The following is an 18,117-nucleotide window of genomic DNA, read 5'->3' as shown; positions in this document are numbered from 1 at the left end:
GCTCTCACTCACATTTCTACCTGCATCTTCAGGGCTCACCTTGGTCTCATTAGCGTTGTTTCCACTACAACAGTTCAGCAATTGAAGGCAGTTATTTGGAAGCAGAATACAAGCACTGAACACAGGAGCCAACTTGAACTTCACAAATTGGAGACTCTGCCCTCTCGTTGGCTTTCAATTGAAGATATGGGATTTCATTACAAAAACAATGCCTGTGAACGAGTCTGGGCAGAAAACAGCAATCCCAATATAGCATCCCATAGATTCAAACTATGTGGCTGAGAAGGGACTTTGGACTTGGCAATACACCAGGATTAAAGGAATCTTTACAGAGAATTTGGTCCACATAAATGAATTTCTAGAAGGATGTCATTGAAATTGGTAGTGGTGATCAGCTCTAGGGCAAATGAAAGAAATGTCCATGGAACAGGTGGCAGAAAAGAAGTTGATGCTGACAGTCCAACATTTCAAACACTCTGGATTCTGAACACACGTTTTACCAATTTATAAAATAACAACACTAATAATATTATGCAAAATGAGAATGGTATAAAACACACCCCAAAAGAGGCTTAAAAACAACCAACCTTACAGATTCCAAGTCACTATCCTCTGACTTGGCTTCCTCTACCTCTTACCTCAAAGGAGCATGGAATAATAAAACAAGCAAGTCTACCATATACGTGTCAGATATGCTTCTGAAATCCTTGTCTTTATTTTTAATAACCTAATAACCAGATGCTACTTCCTCTGGAAGTTCCACCCATGGGCACCTCAAAACAGCGTGTGCAAATCCAAATCCTCTTTCCTTCTGTCTTCCATCAAATATTCCTCCAATATTCTTATTAATTATTAGAAATAAGTATCGGTTATACTCCTCTCTCTAAACTTACTTAGTGATCCTCCCTTATTCTCACTCTTACTGTAGTCACCAGTAGTGTTAATTCCATCGCCATGACACTTTTTTACCTCAGTGCCCTCTGATCCTACCTTTGGTAGCTCAACACCTGATCTACAGTGTTTCTTCACCAGTATATCAGCTTGTGAGTAAGCTCATCCTCTTCACTGTTCAGGTCCAATCCCATGATCTTTCTCACCCAAGATTATCATATTGTGCTTAAGAACCTAGATGAATTCCTGATTGCCTACAGGAGGGAACCCAGATGTCCCCCAGCTTGCCAAGTTTTACTTTGTTGACCGAAGGAAGAAACCTTTGGTGCCTAACCCATGCTATAACCACTGATGTAGCAAACCTTGCACATGTTTGCTCTTTGTATGCCTCCACAATATTGCATTCACTGTTTTCTAAACATGAAAGTTTCCCTGTGCCTCCCTGATCCTGCCTTGCCCGAAAAAAGGGAATTTCCATTTACCCTTCTACACCCCTCACTCAAAACTGCAGCTTCTCTGAAAAGATATTGGAGACTATTCTCCCCAACAACACATTTACACTCGCATACACATGCTTCTCTTGCCTATAATACACTTCCTCATTATAGGTCTAACCATGCCCCTTCATAATTATTTATGTTTCTAGTTCCCCTGTCAGAAAAAAAAAAAGCACTATGTTTTATTTATCTTTAAATCCACTCTACCTCCCTGCTAGTTTTGCACATAAATGTTCGTCAGATGAATTGGCTGAAAGTGCTTTAGTAAAAGTATAACACATAATCCCAAAATATTACAGTGGCTAAAATCTCATTTCTTTGTCCTCGGTCTGCATACCTATTGGCATGCTAACGCAGGACTCAGGAGGGTCAGTTATTCAGGGGGAACTAACAAAATGCTGCTATTTGTAAACAGAGCCCTTTGTAAACCCTCTGGGCTAGATTTAGAGATTGGCTTTCTAACTCTGACAATGCTCCTTTGCGCCTTCCCTCCACTCTAAGCACTTCTTTGCCAAATGTCTTGAGTCCTATAAGTAACCTTTGTTTACCCGGAAAACAATTTCAAGGAAGCTGAAAGGAGCTTAAAAACTATGTAGTGACCCACTAGGGACTCACCTGGTCAGTAAGCCTCCAGTCTGCCTAAGAGAAGGAGTGGGGGGCTCCAGAGACTCCACTCAGGGCCCCTCCTACCAACCCTCAGCTACTTAATTGCTTGAACCTCCAACAGCTCTTTACTCCCCAGCGAAGACCCTGGCAGCCCATTAATCACAAGATTATTCAAGCAAAACAGCATCATAAGCAAAGTGATAACCCTGGTGGCCTGAATAATAGTGGTCTTTGGGGTTTCTGGACCCATTTCCAGTCTTGAGGCCTGGGGGAATGGATTTTCAACCAACAAGGAACAATTTTATGACAGCCAAGAGGTGCCTTATAATTTAATTTAATTCTGAGACTATTACCCAAGGAACTATCAAGTGCCACAGATCAAGAATTCAGCCCTACAAGCCAAGTGCATCCACACAATTCAAAAGCCAGTCACAAATTTATTGTGACATAAATTGCCATTTATGCTTTTTGTGATCTGGCCCAGGATTAGTATTGCAAGAAAAAACTATATAAAACAGGATGAGCATGAATTGGCCACACTACCTAGAGCCTTGAATTTAGGCTGTAGGGCCCCATAATCAGTAAGGAAGGATGTCTAGACTAACAGAAAAATAGTGTCAAGTCACAATCTGATCACAATGTCCTAATCAGCCTTCTGCTCCTGTACATTTGCTTTGACTTATGTAATCAATGATTTTGGGTGAGAAAGGCAGCATACGGTGTATAAATTGACTGCTTTCCCCTAGTTCAGAGCTCTAAGTCTCTCTGACTTGGGGGCCCTTAACATTGAGCCTTAATAAATCTGCCCTTATATTCTCCTATCTGTGTCCTCTTTTCTGTGCAGTGACCAGCACCGACCATTTCTCAGAGACCGAGATAAGGCGTCCATCAGCTCACCCCAGGTTTTAGGTATCAAATATTTATGAGGTCTAAACATTTAAGTATCTACATATCCAAACTCACTGGTTCTAAATATGAGGTTCCCACAGACTCCTAGAAATCAAATTATTTTGCTAGAGTGAATTACAGGGCTTGGAGAAACATTCTGTTAACCAGATTTCTGGCTTATAAAAGGATAGAAGAGAGCATATAGATGAACAACCAGTGTGAGAGAACATTGGGTGATATATAGGGAATGCCTCAGAGCTTTTGCACTTTCTCTGAATGTGTTGTTCTCCTCACGTTTCTGGATGTCACCAACACACAAGCTCTTGGGGATACCATTCTTTCAGAAGCTTTACAAGGGCTTCATTACACAGGCCTCGTGGATTAAATCATTGGAATATGCAATTGATTAATTCTTTAACCACTTTCCCTCCCCAGAAGCCAGCAAGGTGGAACTGCAGACTCCAATCTTCCAGCCAATGAGGTCCAAGTTAGTCTTGGATGACTTAGGGGGAATATCCAAAGAAGTCAGATAAGTAACAAAACCAAGGACAAGTTGAACTCTCCAACCACCTAGGAAATCCCAAAGGTTCCAGAAACTCTGTGCTAGACATTGAAATGTTGAAAATCCAAGGATTTATCTCTTGTAATAAGTTACAACTCACAATAAGATTGAGACGAGGCACTCATCTGAGTGTATTCCAAGTGAGGAGAGTTCCAATTACAGCTCCAAATCTCAAGTCTTTGTTTTGATTCTTCTTCCTCTCCCTGAAATTTTCTGCATGCTCAAATGTTCCTCCCAAGAGGCTACCCCAATGATTCTGTTCCCCCAACAAAAGCAGCATTCCTCACGCTTCATCTCCTCACCCTGCTTTGTTTTCAAAAGGACAAAGCACATCATAGTATGAGCATCATAAGTCATTAGTCCATCATGACTTGCTTCCTTTCCAGCTGTTCTATTCTATTTTTCTCCCCTATTCCAGAAACACAAGATCTTTGTCTTGTTCTAAAAAAATCCAAGCACCTAGTATTTTCCCAGTAAGTGTTTGTTCATTTTAAGTATCTAAAGAAATCTAATTTAGGGTGCTAGAACACCTATAGCAGATAAGGAGTTTGCCTTACTCGAAGCAAGACCAAGGTTTGATCCTATATGAGCCTGCCAGGAGTGATCTCTGAACACAGAAACAGGAGTAAGCCCTAAGAACAGCTGATTGTAGCCCAAAATCCAAAACCCGAGAGAGACAAAGAGAGAAATGAGTGAGAGAAAGAAAGACAGAGAGAGAAAAGTAAAAACGCCTGATCCAGAGCAGGCAAGGGAGGGTGGGTGGGAGGGTGAGAGAAATTGTTGACATTGGTGGCAAGAAATGTGCTTTGCTGTATGAAGTAAGTCAGAGGGATAGAGAGAGAGAGACATAGAATAGTCTCACTTATCTATGGGTTTTAAGACATTATTGTAATAATGCGCAGAGATGAGGGCCAGAAGGACTGGCTCATGATATGAAGCTCACCTCAAAGAGGGGTGAGTGCAGTCAGAGAAATAACTACACTAACAACTACCATGACAATGTTAATGAGTGAGAGAAGTAGAATGCCTGTCTTGAATACAGGCGGGAGGGGGGGTTGGGAGGAGGGAGATGGGGGCATTGGTGGTGGGAATGTTGCAATGGTGAAGGGAGGTGTTCTTTTTGTGACTGAAACCCAACTACAGTCATGTTTGTAATTACAGTGTTTAAATAAAGATATTATTTAAAAAAAAAAAAAAGAAAAGAAAAGAAATGTGCTTTGATTTCTTGGGAGCCGGAGTGATAGCAAGCGGTAAGGCATTTGCCTTGCACGCGGCCAACACAGGACAGACCCTGGTTCGAATTCCAGCATCCCATAAGGTCCCCTGAGCCTGCCAGGAGCATCTTCTGAGTGCAAAGCCAGGAGTAACTCCTGAGTGCAGCCAGGTGTGATCCAAAAACAAAACAAAACAAAACAAAAAAATGTGCTTTGTTGTTGTACATTGTATGAGTGCAACTCAATCATAAACAACTTTATCTGTGAATAAATGTTACTTGTAATATGAATAACCTTGTGACCACTGCATTTAAATTAAAGAAAGATTTTTAAGAAAATGTTAAAAGCTAGCAAGCTTAATTACATATAATAGGAGTGCAATAAAGAAAGTGACAATTTCTGAGGGAAGAGTATACAGAGGATAGAAAGATAGTGTTGTCTAGAAAAGAGGAAATGGAAGGTGGATGGTGTTGGGAAATTCACATAGAAAAGGAACCAGAACATTTCTCTGTGAAAGTCTACACACACCCAGAGACTTGAGGCCAAATTTATGAGCATGAAGGGGCTCACGGCTTTCCCTAGAGCCCCACCCATAATACAAAAGCAAGTTTGATATCGCCATTTTTACTTTCTCTACACCCTTAGCCCACCCAGTTTACAGCAGAAAGGAAATAAAATCCCCAGAGGCAGATTCTCCCAAAGCAGAATCAAAGAAAAATTACCAATCTATATGGATCTCAAGATGATGGTAGAATGGGAAGAATATTCAAGACCTAAGACCGCAGGAGAGCAAAGCCCAGAGTTCTGAGTTTGTGTAAAAAGTCTAAGGGAGAGGACAGTGGGTGAGTATACATGAACTTCATCAATGTGACGGACATATGTGTCCTGACTGTGTGTTACTGTTCAATTTTCCTCTTTGTTTTTGTCTCCTCATTAGTAAAAAATGGGGAGTGGAAGGACCTACACCATAAAGTAGTTGGAGGGAATTAACTGAACTGATTCAAGAAATGCCTGGCATGTAGGAATGATCTTCGTTATTCGCATTTCAATGAACCCTGACTCTCTAAAAGCAGCATTTTCCAAATGGTCTATATGCATTGTGACTTTAACAAAACCTTTAACATGGTTTAGGGAGACATTTTGTTAACACTCTGAGCAAAGCAGAGGGCTTGCATGAAGGTAAAGTTAGAGGAGGCCATATACCCAGTGGAGTCTAATATTTCAAAGGAATATCTTACATTTTAAATCTTAATTTAAATCTAAATTTAAGTCACCTTACATTTTTAGGTGACTGGGTGGCTCTTAGTAGCTAGAGAGAGGAAACAATTTTGGAGGTAAGAGAGAGACTTAGTCACTTTCAAGCAAAGTGAACATGGATTATATTACAGTAGGGTAATTTCTGTCCAGCCTTGGCTTTCTATGCAGTACTCACGGTTCTGGGGTGTAGAGGGGGTCCGAGCCATGGCGGACATATTGAGTACAGTGGAACACTCTGTAGGCCAGTCCTGCCAGGAAGTCTCTTGGACTCAGATAGCCAGCCACCGGCCTCACTGTGAACCCCGATCTTTCTATAGAGGCAACAAAAAAAAGCCAAACTACTTATTAACCCAAAAGGACGTAAGGCTCCAAGCAAGCCTTCTTATTATTTATCAGGGTGTCCTGGAAACAAAGCAATCAGGGTCTTAATATTCTTGACAAATGAATGGCATAAACTGTTAACAATTAGCACTTTGTGACTTTTGATGACTAAAATACACTCGTGAGTGATGGTTTCCATAGAAACAAGGCATTCCTTCAAACGGAAAGAGCAGTGGGGGAAAAAAGTCAGAATTTAAGTTCATATTGGATTATGAAAGCTCAAATACAGAGATTACAATAGAAATGATGCTTACTGCTTATAATCTGGTGCCCTCTTTTTTTCAAACAGACAAATAACACACATAGCTAGGGATCAACTCTGCATGTATGTGGTCATTTGCCCAAATAACTCATTCCGTTCACTAGCATCTTAGTTCACACTACATACAATTTCTATCAGTATCACCTAACTCCTTAATTCCATAATTCAATTGTCCTCTGTGATGTTATGAGAACAATCATATCAATTGACTGCAACTTGAAGAGGTACCCTTAAGTTCCATGTGCTCTGTTGGTTTCTGGTAAAGGGAAAAAGGGAAGTAGTTACTGAAAATCTGTGACATCACCCTCTACTGTTAATTGAAGTAGGCTAGGCTGCTGGCCAACTGCATTCTCAGTCTAAGGGCTTCCTAAAGTTTCTTTCTTTTAAAGACTCAGTACATTCACCACAGATGTCCTGTTCTTATTTCTGAGATCAGCACTGTAAAGGTTCCTATTCTAAAACTTCAACTCATTTGACAACCTCAGAATAGTTAAAGCTGATTTTTAGTGGCAAAAATTATCTAGGCTGGGCCCAGAGAGATAGCACAGCGGCGTTTGCCTTGCAAGCAGCTGATCCAGGACCTAAGGTGGTTGGTTCGAATCCCGGTGTCCCATAGGGTCCCCCGTGCCTGCCAGGAGCTATTTCTGAGTAGACAGCCAGGAGTAATCCCTGAGCACCGCCGGGTGTGGCCCAAAAACCAAAGACAAACAAACAAACAAAAATTATCTAGGCTAATAAAGCAAGTTCATCCTGGGCTTTCTACTATCTACATGAAATTTGCTTTGTTCTCAAACCTCCTTAAACCCACAAATCTAACTCTATTATGAATGTTTCAAAAGCTTTCACTTTGATTCATTAAATCCTAAATATTCAAAAAATAAAAGTGGGTTTTCTTCTCCTTCTGTTTTATAACAATTAGGTCAATATCTCCCATGTATGGGATATGAGTGGTAGTACACAAACATTTATTTTAATAACTATGCATTTTATTTGTTTAATAATTTTATTTGACCGACGTGAATTACAAGTCTTTCACACTATGCATTTTATTTTTATATAATATTTTTAGAATAGGACTAGACTTCCAGTCTAGTCCCATATGAAGTCCTGAGCACTTCCAGGAATGATTTATTTTGTTTGTTTGTTTGATTTTTGGTTTTTGGGCCACACCCAGTGGTGCTCAGGGGTTACTCTTAGCTATCTGCTCAGAAATAGCTCCTGGCAGGCACGGGAGACCATATGGGACACCGGGATTCGAACCAACCACCTTAGGTCCTGGATTGGCTGCTTGCAAGGCAAACACCACTGTGCTCTCTCTCTGGATCCCAGGAATGATTTCTGAGCCCAGAGTTCTGCAGGAGTAAGCCTTGAGTACAGCCAGATATAAATAAGTAAGTAAACATAACATTTAGAATTTGAGTTTATGTATACCATTATTTTAAACATTTAACAAGAAGCCAAAGTGATAGCTCTGCAGGTAGGACAAGTGCCTTGCACACAGCTGTTAACCTGAGTTTGATCCGAGGCTTCCCATATAATCCCGAAGCTTGCCAGGAGTGATTTCTGATTGCAGAGCCAGGAGTAACACCTAAGCACTAAAGGGTGGGGCCCCAAAACAAAAATAAATAAATAAATAAATAAACATTTAACAAATTAGGTGGACCTTTTTTTTGTTAGTCCTTTTCCCTTTTAGTTGCTATTGCAATAATTTGGGTCACACACACACACACACACACACACACACACACTTGTTTGCAATACTTGGACACTCTGGTTTCAGTGTGCCAGACATCAAATACTGCTGTGGCACCAGGGATCTCAAACAGCCAGATTACACTTGGCATATGTGGGGTTATCCTAGGGATTAGCTGAAAATGCCAGTCTTGCAAAGTAGGCATTCAGCACTGAGCTATGCCCCAATCTTCCTAAATTAGGTCTATTTTAAATGAACCAATTAAATGAAAGGAAAACATCTAAATTGCTCTTGCTAAATACCAATGATTGATCTAGAACTCCTGGCATATAGTCATGGGGGTTGTGAAAAACAAAGATGATAAGTATCATAGTTAAGATTCAGAAATGTTGGGCCCGGAGAGATAGCACAGCGGCGTTTGCCTTGCAAGCAGCCGATCCAGGACCAAAGGTGGTTGGTTCGAATCCCGGTGTCCCATATGGTCCCCCGTGCCTGCCAGGAGCTATTTCTGAGCAGACAGCCAGGAATCACCCCTGAACACTGCTGGGTGTGGCCCAAAAAAAAAAAAAGATTCAGAAATGTTGAATGGGTATAGGCATGAAAATTCATTTTCCCTCCCAACCCAATCTACAGAAGGGAAAGTGAGGCACAGAAAGATCATGGCAGCTAGTCTAAAGTCTCATAAGTCAGAAGTAACAGAGTGAGAACTTAAGCCCAGGCATTCTGCAATCTATCATATAGGTAAATTGAGAACAGGTGTGATAAAAAATTATGTGATAATGTTCTAATTTTGAGAATTTGAGAAATGATGCAGTAAAAAAAAATCCCTAAACGTGAGTAATCAGACCCAAGATAAATATATAACATCTATTATAGAGTTCTCAGTTGAAATTAAAGTGGGACAAATTAAGGCAAGATCCTCAAGGAGAATATGAATTAGTTAGAAAATAAGATTGTAGTTATGTAATTCTGTGCCAAGTGAATAATACTATCAATGGCTCACTATATATATATATATATATTTGTCCACAGCCAGCTGGCACTCAGGGTTTACTCCTGGCTCTGTGCTCAGAAATTGCTCCTGGCGGGCTGGAAGACCATATGAGATGCCGGGGATCAAACCTGGGTCTGCTGCATGCAAGGCCAACACCCTACCCACTGTGCTATTACTCCAGCCCCAACAATATTTCTTCTACTGTCACTGGTACTGGGAATAGAAAAAAAAATAGACTAGAGCTTAAGATACATGCACTTTACATATGGTTAGTCCCAATTCAATCAATCTCTAGTACCACATGATTTCCTAAGCATTATTGTGTGTGACCCTACAGGGCCCTGAGCACCAGTTGAGAGGTCCACATACATAATTAAGAAATAAATAAAAACAAATCCTGAGATGATGTTTATAGTTGAGATCTCCCTATCACTCTAGGCGTGTGGTTTTCTGTGTACTCACTATAAGACTGTGCCTTTCTCTCCTCTGGAGACAGACCAGATCTAGGGGCTGGAGCAACAGGACAGCAGATAGGGTGCTTGCCTTGCAGGCTGCCAACCTGAGTTTGATTCTTGGTGCCACCCTGAGCACCACTAGAAATGATCTCTAAGCACAGAGCCAGGAGTAAGTCCTGAACATAGCTGGGTGCAGCCCCCAAATGAAACAAGACCAAAATAAAACAACCAAAAGACTGGCATAGCTCAAGTCAGAAAAGGGGTTAATCTTGAAAGCAGTCATAAACCTGAGATAAAGAAGAGGCAGGACTTGCTCTGAGTCTTGAAAGAAAGTGAAAATTTCAATAGGTGAAAAGATAATTTTTCATCAAAGAATAGTGTCACGAAGATGTGGATTACTCTGTGCTCTAACAGAGGGTTTATACCAGACAGAGCAGGAAACAAATTTAAACAATGGGGTTAGAAGTTTAAATTGAGTGGGCCGGAGAGATAGCATGGAGGTAAGGTGTTTGCCTTGCATGCAGAAGGTCAGTTGTTCAAATCCCGGCATCCCATATGGTCCCCTGAGCCTGCCAGGAGCAATTCTGAACATAGAGCCAGGAGTAACCCCTGAGCACTGCCGGTGTAATCAAAAAACAAACAAACAAAAAAGTTTAAATTGAGGTTGAGTTATTTAGAACTCACTCACAAAAGCCAGAGGGCTACACACTATACCTGTGACCCCATCACCTTGAGGCTTATTTTTGTATAGCCAGGAGATGAGAATGGTTTGAACATTTTTCCACAGGCCTATCCTCTACAATGACCTAAATTTTGGGAGCTGCTGTCCTGGGCAACTGGGTGAGAAGAGTGACCCCACAAAATGCAAGCACTGAAAATGACCCGAGACTTGTCTTATTGAAAAAGGTAACATCAGCAAGAAATGCAGTCCCTGGCAAGGAATTTATGCTTAAAGTTATTGATTTGATTAATTTACTATTTTCCTTCAGAGAGAATGCATTCATGTTCAACATTATCCAGGATATTTCTTCATCCAGCACAAATTGTTTGAAAAAGCAAATAAAAAGTCGCCCGATTTCCTTCCATGCATACCTGTGGAGCCCAACACTTTCTGAATCCAAAAGTGCTTACAACAGAAATGGCAACTCTCCTCAAGTGTACCACAGAAAACAGCCTACCACAGAGAGACTTGCCAGGCCCTGGAGCTGTATAAACCACTGAGGTATCTCCCTGTCCAAAGTCCCTGCTCTGCTTCCCACAGGAGGCCTCTGGGAATTTTCCTCTTTTTAAATCCGAAGGGTTTTTCTTTTTGGGGGGAAACAAAGCCCTTGACTTCAACTTGTGTCTTTGAAAAGCAAACAAAAACATTAACTTGCAAAGGAGAATGTCTGCGAAGCCTCCTGAGGTCTTACCTTTCAGAAACAGGGAGACATCTTCCAGCTGAGGCACATTGTCCTCCCGATAGCCACAGTATTTCGTCAGCAAAGGGAAGTTTTTCAAATACTCTTTGCAAGCATGAGTGGGATAGAGCTTGGAAAGCTCCCGGAATACAACACCCCAAGTCTTGGTTTCTTCCTCAGTGTACTCCACCCGGGGAATGGGCTGACCACTAGGCGTAAGAGAAGACAAATGAATGGTTCAAAGTTAGGAGTTTTCTTGTTTTGTAGCTGTCAGGCATCAACTTTTAACTCAAAAAAGAAAAGATATATACATATACATATGTATGTATGTATGTATATATATACACACCGTATTTGCCGGCATATAAGACGACCCCCTAATTTTGCAGTTAAAACATAGGTTTTGGCCTCTATTCACTGTATCAGACAGAAGGTTCCTGTGCTGCATGTGCTACATGTGTTCCTGTGCTCATGTACCACAGTGAGCCAATCACAACAAGCAAAGGTTCCAAGGTTCTACTGTAATAGACTTCCTCTCTGACTCTGGCCAATCTGAGCAGGCTTTTGACAGTGTAGATTCGGGTCCAGAACATTGTCTAATCTGCATGCATCAAAAGCCTGCTTGCATTGGCTGAGTCAGAGAGGCGGTCCGAGCAGCCTGGCAGTGATTGGTGCAGGATCGAGTTGGAAAATTCGTTTTGTGGCAATATTCAGACAATTTTTGTTTAGCGGCATATTGAAACATTTTTTGGGATATACTCGGCGTATAAGACGACCCCCAATTTTTGGTTCACTTTTTTTTTTGTTTCAAAAGTCATCTTATATGCCAGAAAATGCAGTATATATGTATATATGTATGTATGTATGTATGTATGTATGTATGTATGTATGTATGTATATGAAACCACCATGATTACAAAGTTATTCATAGTTAAGTTTTGGGCCTATGATGTTCAAACACTAATCCTATTGGTAGTGTCAACTTGCCTTCTCCAGTGTGCCAGAGTTTCCCTCAGACTCTCTGGCCTGCCTCCTTGACAAGCACATTTTCGAGTTGGTTTATTGTCATTTGGATCTCACCTCACTTCTCTGTGGTATGTAGAATAGCAGAACAAGGGAAAGCAAGGTATCAAAGTGGGGAGGCCTAGGCTATCCTAGTCCCTGGATGGAACTGAGAAGGACAGGGAAGGAAAGGAAGTAAGAGAAAGAAGAGATGGAGAGAAGGTAACAGGAGCAGAAGGCAGGGTTCTCGGACATATTGGTGGTGCAGAGCTGTGGTATATCTATATATCTAGCCCACAAAAATAGCAAAACTGAATGCAGGGACCCCTTTTAGAAATAGGATTGAGTGCTTAAAAGGATTCCCTTCAGGGCCAGAGAAATAATACAGCAGGAACGGTGACTTGCTTTGGTTATATATCTGGTTATATATATCTGGTTATATATCTGGTATTACATATGATCCCCTGAGCACTGTCAGACATGACCCCTGAACATTACTGGGTATGGTCTCCCCCTCAAACAAATAAATATCAAATAATATAAGGATCATATCAGTATTTCATGTTTTGTGTATTTATATTTGGACTTTTAGAGAATTGATTTCAGTTCCGTTTCATACTTCCTTATGGAAATTTGATGAAAATGCATGATCTTTAACTGATATTGGCAATTCATAATAGTTGTGGTTGAAAAGAGCTGCTTTCAGTACATGGTTGTACTCTCCAAGTCTTTCCTGCAATCACAACAATAAAGCAGCAAGTTCTTCTGAACATCCACAATAGGTTTCCGGAAATTTCTACTTGAAATAAGATGATTTATCACAAGAGCATGTCCTTGAATAACATCCATTCATTTCACAGGACTGGGACTGTTTTTGTCTCATCTATGTTAGAACAAAACAGTGTTGGTAAATGCAGGTTGCCCCTCTAAACTGAAAATGTCTGGGGCTCTCTATGTCCCCAGTGGAATCTCACCGCAAATTCCGAGTCATTCTGAGATTATTTCTTTAGTGTGAAATAACTGTCTGGGGCAAGAAACTAAAAGACTGCTAGATTTAAAGTGAAATTTTCGCAAACCAAAAAATAGAAGCCTTTACTACATATCATGCTCAGAGATACACACATGAAGTCTGCTCCACTTAGGAAGATCAGCACAATTTTTATTTTTAGTTAAAAGTCCAGATGGTGAGGCTGGAACAGTGGCGCAGCCGTAGGGTATTTTCCTTGCACATGGCTGACCCAGGACGGACTTTGGTTCAATCCCCCAGCATCCCCAATTGTTTCTCAAGCCAGGAGTGATTTCTGAGCACAGAGCCAGGAGTAACCGCTGAGGGCTATTGGGTGTGGCTCAAAAACAAAACAAAACCAAAAAAAAAACACATGAAAAAAATACGGGGTCGGAGTGATAGCACAGTAGCAGGACGTTTGCCTTGCACGCAGCCCACCCGGGACAGACCTGGGTTCAATCCCTGGCATCCCATATGGTCCCCCAAGCCTGTCGGGAGCGATTTGTGAATGCAGAGCCAGGAGTAACCCCTGAGCACCGCTGGTGTGGCCCAATAATTAAAAAAAAAAAAAAAAAGAAACAAACAAACAAAATTTAAAAAGCAAGGAGTACCTGGAAGTCCAAATACATGCACACAAAATGAAATCCAGCCCTACAATCTCAGAATTCCCCCATAGGAGTCAATGCACACACAAGCTGCAAATATCACTCAGGATTGCTTCAGCTGCTGGAACCTTCCGGAAGCTGGGAGCATCCATGAGGGATACCAGAGCTAGAAAAAGGAGGAGAAGGAGGAGAGTAATTGCAAAGACCAGCCAACAGGCCCCCTGCTTCCTGACTCCCACCACCACTACAGACTTCAGAGTGTTTTATCAAAATGCTTTCTGTTTCACATTGCAATCCCCAATGACAGTCATTCCCAACTCTCACAACTTTGATTTTTTTTTATTTGTTTGCTCACATTTGTTTGGTGTATGTGTGTGTGTTAATTCACTGCAGTACATGAGAGATAAAAAATAACATGGAAGAAAACCAGAAATTAACATTTGCTTTCTCGAAGTGCCAAGAGGAGGATTTATATAAGCCAAATTAGAACAAGATTAGCCTTGTTTAAATTTGGCAGTTGATAGCAAATAAAAAATTACAACCGGGCAAATATTTGAGAGAAAGATCAAGCCACTAAGACTTTGCATCTGTGATGAATTTTAGATGGAAAACTTGTGATCTAAAGATAAAAATAGAAAGGATGTTGGGAAATAAATATATAAACTGTCCGCTTCTGGTTCCAGAAAATTCAACAGAATCAATTTGAGTCAGGTAAGCCAATCAAGCTAATAAGGAGTGTGCAAACTCAGAAGGTAGAGAAGCGATGAGGCTGAAACAATAAATGAAATATTGAGAGGCCATTTGGAAAGAATCGTTAGGTCAAACTTTTTCCTTTGCTATTGATCTGCAAACATGCAGCATTTCAAAAGGGAGCTGAATAAGGAAGCAGCAGAAGGAAAAACTGAACTGCCAGCATCTCAAGCCTGAGACCATGGATAGTCATGGCTATTTTCATGTTTTTGCTGGTCTGTCTTGCTGGTGTGACGACTAACATGACATTTGACTCAAGAGCTGATGCAGTGATCCTGGTCAAATTTTTTACATTACTCTATCCCCAACCCCCATAGCTATTTAAGGAAAATGCTTAAAAATCAACTATCACAAACTAAAGGACAGCTTGAGTTATTTCATTCCTCTTTGAAGAACTGCAAATAGAGCAAAAGACAAGAAATCTGTTTTTCCATGGAATTAATGCAGAAATATCATAGCTCATTTTGAGAACCAAGTGTCAGAGACTTTTGAGGTTATGAGTTTTTAGGTGAACTCATTTGATTCTCAAAATCCATGAGATAGAGCCAACTGGGCCCGGAGAAATAGCACAGCGGCGTTTGCCTTGCAAGCAGCTGATCCAGGACCTAAGGTGGTTGGTTCCAATCCCGGTGTCCCATATGGTCCCCCATGCCTGCCAGGAGCTAATTCTGAGCAGACAGCCAGGAGTAACCCCTGAGCACCAACTTGTGTGGCCCAAAAACTAAAAAAAAAAAAAAAAAAAGAAGAAGAGATAGAGCGGACTGTAATTTACATTTTATTGATGAGTAAATTGAGGTTCTGAGAGATAAAGTTATTTCCTAAAATAATGGGGCCAGGCTTAAAACCCAGTCAATCTGGCTTATGCTATCTTTTTTTTTTTTTTGGTTTTTGGGCCACACCCAGTGGTGCCCAGGGGTTACTCCTGGCTTTATGCTCAGAAATAGCTCCTGGCAGGCATGGGGGACCATATGGGACACTGGGATTGGAACCAACCACCTTAGGTCCTGGATCGGCTGCTTGCAAGGCAAACGCCGCTGTGCTATCTCTCCAGGCCCTTATGCTATCATCTTAATTGGAAAGTATATCAATAAAATAAAACATACATTCTAGACACCAGCAAATTTTCATGTCCTGAGTTCAAATAAGATATACAAGTATAGATATTTATATGTAGGAAATGTCATATACAATTATTCCCATACACAATTATATATAAATGTGCTATAGGCTGATTGATAAACCATATAGGATACTTCATATTTATTCACTCATGTGACTTTCACACTAAGACTGCAGAGTTCTGAGTACCTCCAATAGAATCAGCATGAACTTAAAGAACCAGGAAGACAGAGGAATTCAGATCTTTTTTCATTTTTGAAATTGACATTTATAGAAATAAAAATTGAGGTCTCAGGAAAAATCAGAATGTATTTGGATTTATATGTCTTTGTTACCAAAGTCTTATTAACTGCATATGAAAAAGATAGCAGAGGAGTGTCCTGATATATTACAGGTTACAGGAAATATTCCTGTATATTATATGCTTATATCCCTGGATATATATGTTATAATATATATGGAATAGGCATTATATTTATTGTTTTTGGTAGGTTTTTTGTTTCCTTTTTTTTGGTTTTTGGGCCACCCCTGGTGACGCTCAGGGGTTACTCTTGGCTATATGTTCAGAAATCGCGCCTAGCTTGGGGGACCATATGAGACTCCGGGAGATGGAACCAAGATCCAATCCTAGGTTAGTGCATGCAAGGCAAATGCCTTACCACTGCGCTATCATTCCAGCCCCATAATAGGCATTATAATTAATGTCTATTAAAGGAGCTTAAATCACTGCTCTGACCCAAAAACAAAGTAAACTGAGTACATCACTATCCAGAGAATCCATCAGGTAGAGTTGAGCATCTCCTTAAAGATAACAGAAAGGGTCCTGGAACCAACAGAGTTTTGTCATACGAGCCCCTTTATTCTACCCTTAAACTTCACTTACAAACTGAACAAAAAATGAGATGTTATAAAAGGTAGGAAAGTCAGCTGAATGAGGAAGATCAGACATGCAAATAAGAACTGCAGAGGAGGCCAGTGAGAAGTGGGACTCAGCATCTCATTTCTGCAGAGGGCAGCAGGGAGCAACAGGACAACAGACCTTCCTGCTTCTGGTCCAACAGTAGCAAAACCATCTCTGTGTGGGTGTCTGGAAGCCTAGAGGAGCACTGCCATGTGTCTTGACATGTGACTGCTGGTATTAAAGATTCACTTAAGCCTGGAATCTGGTATCCAATAAAATCTACGAATTTTTGTGGGTCAAACATGAGGTGCCTGGGTAGAAAATAGAAGACCCTCTCCCCCAACTATACTCTCTTCTATTCAGTATTCAGCAAATAAAAGTTGGTTCGAGGGTTGTCCTCAGGCCTGAAGAGCAGGTTGTGAGGGGCCCCATGCTATGGTGTGCTCAGCTTGAAGAAGGGCAGATATGGAGGCCACTGAGAAGGCCAGAGGGGAACAGGGTGCATATCTGCAGAGGTAGAAGTGGAAAGAACAGTAATATTGCAAGAAAATTATATAAACATGAGGCAGAACCCAATTAATCCAGACCATCCTATCAGGAAAATTCAAGATAAAATAAAGGTAGCCTGAGGCCCATCTACCACTGACAGTTGAAAACAGAGGTAGTGGCAGGTGGAAGCCCTTTTGGCCCTCTTCTCAGTCCTCAACTCTGGAGAAAATGGATCCTAGAAGAAAATAAAGAGATCCAGGGAGAGCTCAGTGGTACAACACCTGCTTCAGAGATGTGAGGTAATGCATGTGATGCCCAGCATCGCTTCCCATGTTTAGTACAATTCCAACAATAAAGTCATTCAGGATCCCCAGTGCCATGACCAAGTATGTGACTTCCAACAAGCACTATGACTAAAAAGATTGCACAACACCATAGCTAAGAGTTGTGACCCCGGGTCATAACACACACACACACACACACACACACACATCACATACACACAAGAAAAGGAAGGGTAAGAAACAATAAAGCTTTAGACACATACACACATACCAACTCCAAATAACTAAGCAGGTGAGGGATACTTTGAGTTTTTGAGATTAATCATTTTTTTAGATGAGCAGAACTCGATCTTAAATACCCAAATGAGACTGCACAAATAATTGAAAATGACAGGAAATTAGATACTGCTAAGGAATTGCTTCCCAGCAGAAAAGTACAATTCAACACAACACAGTTGAAAGCATTGCTTTCAGTAATGGGAAAAATAAAACCCATTTATTTACATTGGTATAAACCCCAACTTGATGAGACTCTCCACAAACTAATTACATGTAAGTATTATAATTAGATCTCTAGGGAGACTTCTATTTATACAGAATGAGTTAGGAATGCAGGAAATCCCAATCACCAAAATTATTATTCACCGATTTCCAATTCACAGGAAAAACAGACACAACTTTTAGTAGTTGCTGTAAACAGCCAAGTCGGCATTTTTGCCAAAAGGATGGCAACCGAAGGCTTTAGCAACATGATAGACACAATAAGAACAGGTTGAGGAAAAGGGAGAGAGTGGTCCAAATGGAGATTTAGACTCAACAATTGAAAAAGACGCCTTGGTGCAGTATTCCTCTTTGGCATTT

At 40.8% G+C, this 18,117-nt stretch overlaps 1 protein-coding gene across 2 annotated transcripts in view; it reads right to left on the bottom strand.

The window, feature by feature from the left end:
- The window catches only part of TPH2 (tryptophan hydroxylase 2), a 132,634-nt gene that overhangs the window by 79,655 nt on the left and 34,862 nt on the right, over window positions 1–18,117 (bottom strand). For both annotated transcript variants that reach the window (XM_049782762.1, XM_049782761.1), the window contains exons 6-7: window positions 11,113–11,309; window positions 6,091–6,226 (exon numbers count right to left, since the gene is read on the bottom strand). In XM_049782762.1, coding sequence (XP_049638719.1) covers window positions 6,091–6,226; window positions 11,113–11,309 — 333 coding nt within the window. The remainder of the gene's footprint in view (window positions 1–6,090; window positions 6,227–11,112; window positions 11,310–18,117) is intronic.

Source organism: Suncus etruscus, chromosome 11 (assembly GCF_024139225.1).
Source record: "Suncus etruscus isolate mSunEtr1 chromosome 11, mSunEtr1.pri.cur, whole genome shotgun sequence".
Lineage (NCBI taxonomy): Eukaryota > Metazoa > Chordata > Mammalia > Eulipotyphla > Soricidae > Suncus > Suncus etruscus.
This window is presented reverse-complemented; position numbering and strand designations above follow the sequence as displayed.